The 990-nt window shown below is 34.7% G+C and overlaps 1 protein-coding gene across 1 annotated transcript; it reads right to left on the bottom strand.

Annotated features, from left to right (window-relative positions):
• Positions 1 to 288: 288 nt before the first annotated feature.
• Positions 289 to 941, bottom strand: LOC109593396 (fibrinogen-like protein A; the record flags this gene model as incomplete). Its single annotated transcript, XM_020008493.1, has 1 exon — positions 289 to 941. A coding segment is annotated over one exon (552 nt), but the record flags the coding sequence as incomplete, so codon positions are not given.
• Positions 942 to 990: the final 49 nt, after the last annotated feature.

Genomic DNA, 990 nt, shown 5'->3' with positions numbered 1-990 from the left:
TAGCTGGCATTATTCCTCCTTTACTAAGAGTAGACATGATATTGTACTCTTGATGCTATGCAAAATAAATGAAGTAATATTTACTGTATTTAAAGAAGAGGAACCACTTATTATGCATGTAATGTAACCATTGTATTTGCTCATTCAAATGCTGGAGGATTATGCCATCATGATAATATGATTAAGAGTTTCCTGTTACCCACCCACACATACCTACATCACTACTCATTATAACAGTTATTCATTAATTAATAAATTTATTGTTTAAAGTTTATTAATAGTCAATAGTTATTAATAATCACTACAAGGTATGACAGACTGCAATATTGAAATGACATAATAATAAATCAGCACAATGTAAACACACTTATGTGTGTGGGGGACAGTATTTAATTGTTACGACGAGTTTTCATCTCTGAGAACTTGAGACTAATGGTTGCACCTTTCCAATGACGCCAATAAGTTCCTCGATAATCATCATTTGCAGTATTAAAATAGAGACCATTAAGATGTGAATAAGCGCAGGTATTATACCACCAGGCACCAGTGTAGTGCTGAGCACAGTTAAGACTTTCATGGTTATCATTATCATTATCTCTTGTACTGAATCTCATTCCATTATGATAGGCCAGACTATCCCCAGCAGTACCAGAGTATCCTCCTACTGTTAGTATATATTCAGTACTACCATCACTAACATTAAATGTAGAGTAGTTAGCATAAGCTGTGTTCCCCTCAAAGTCTCCCAGGTCCACTCTTTGTGTGTTTGATCCTTCTTTAGTAAGACGATGAATCTTGCTCAATCCTAACCAAAACTCACCAGTAAGCTCACCAAATCCATTCTCATAGTCAGTCCAGTTCCTATAGAAATCAACAGATCCATCTTGTCTCCTCTGAAATACAGTCCATCCACTACAATCAGTCTTCATATCACAGTATACCTGTGATCCAATAGTGTATAATTATAAATTACTTTTAACTAACTTCAAA

The sequence above is a fragment of the Amphimedon queenslandica genome, unplaced genomic scaffold (genome assembly GCF_000090795.2).
Source record: "Amphimedon queenslandica unplaced genomic scaffold, v1.1 AMPQUscaffold_1708_Cont26285, whole genome shotgun sequence".
NCBI lineage: Eukaryota > Metazoa > Porifera > Demospongiae > Haplosclerida > Niphatidae > Amphimedon > Amphimedon queenslandica.
This window is presented reverse-complemented; position numbering and strand designations above follow the sequence as displayed.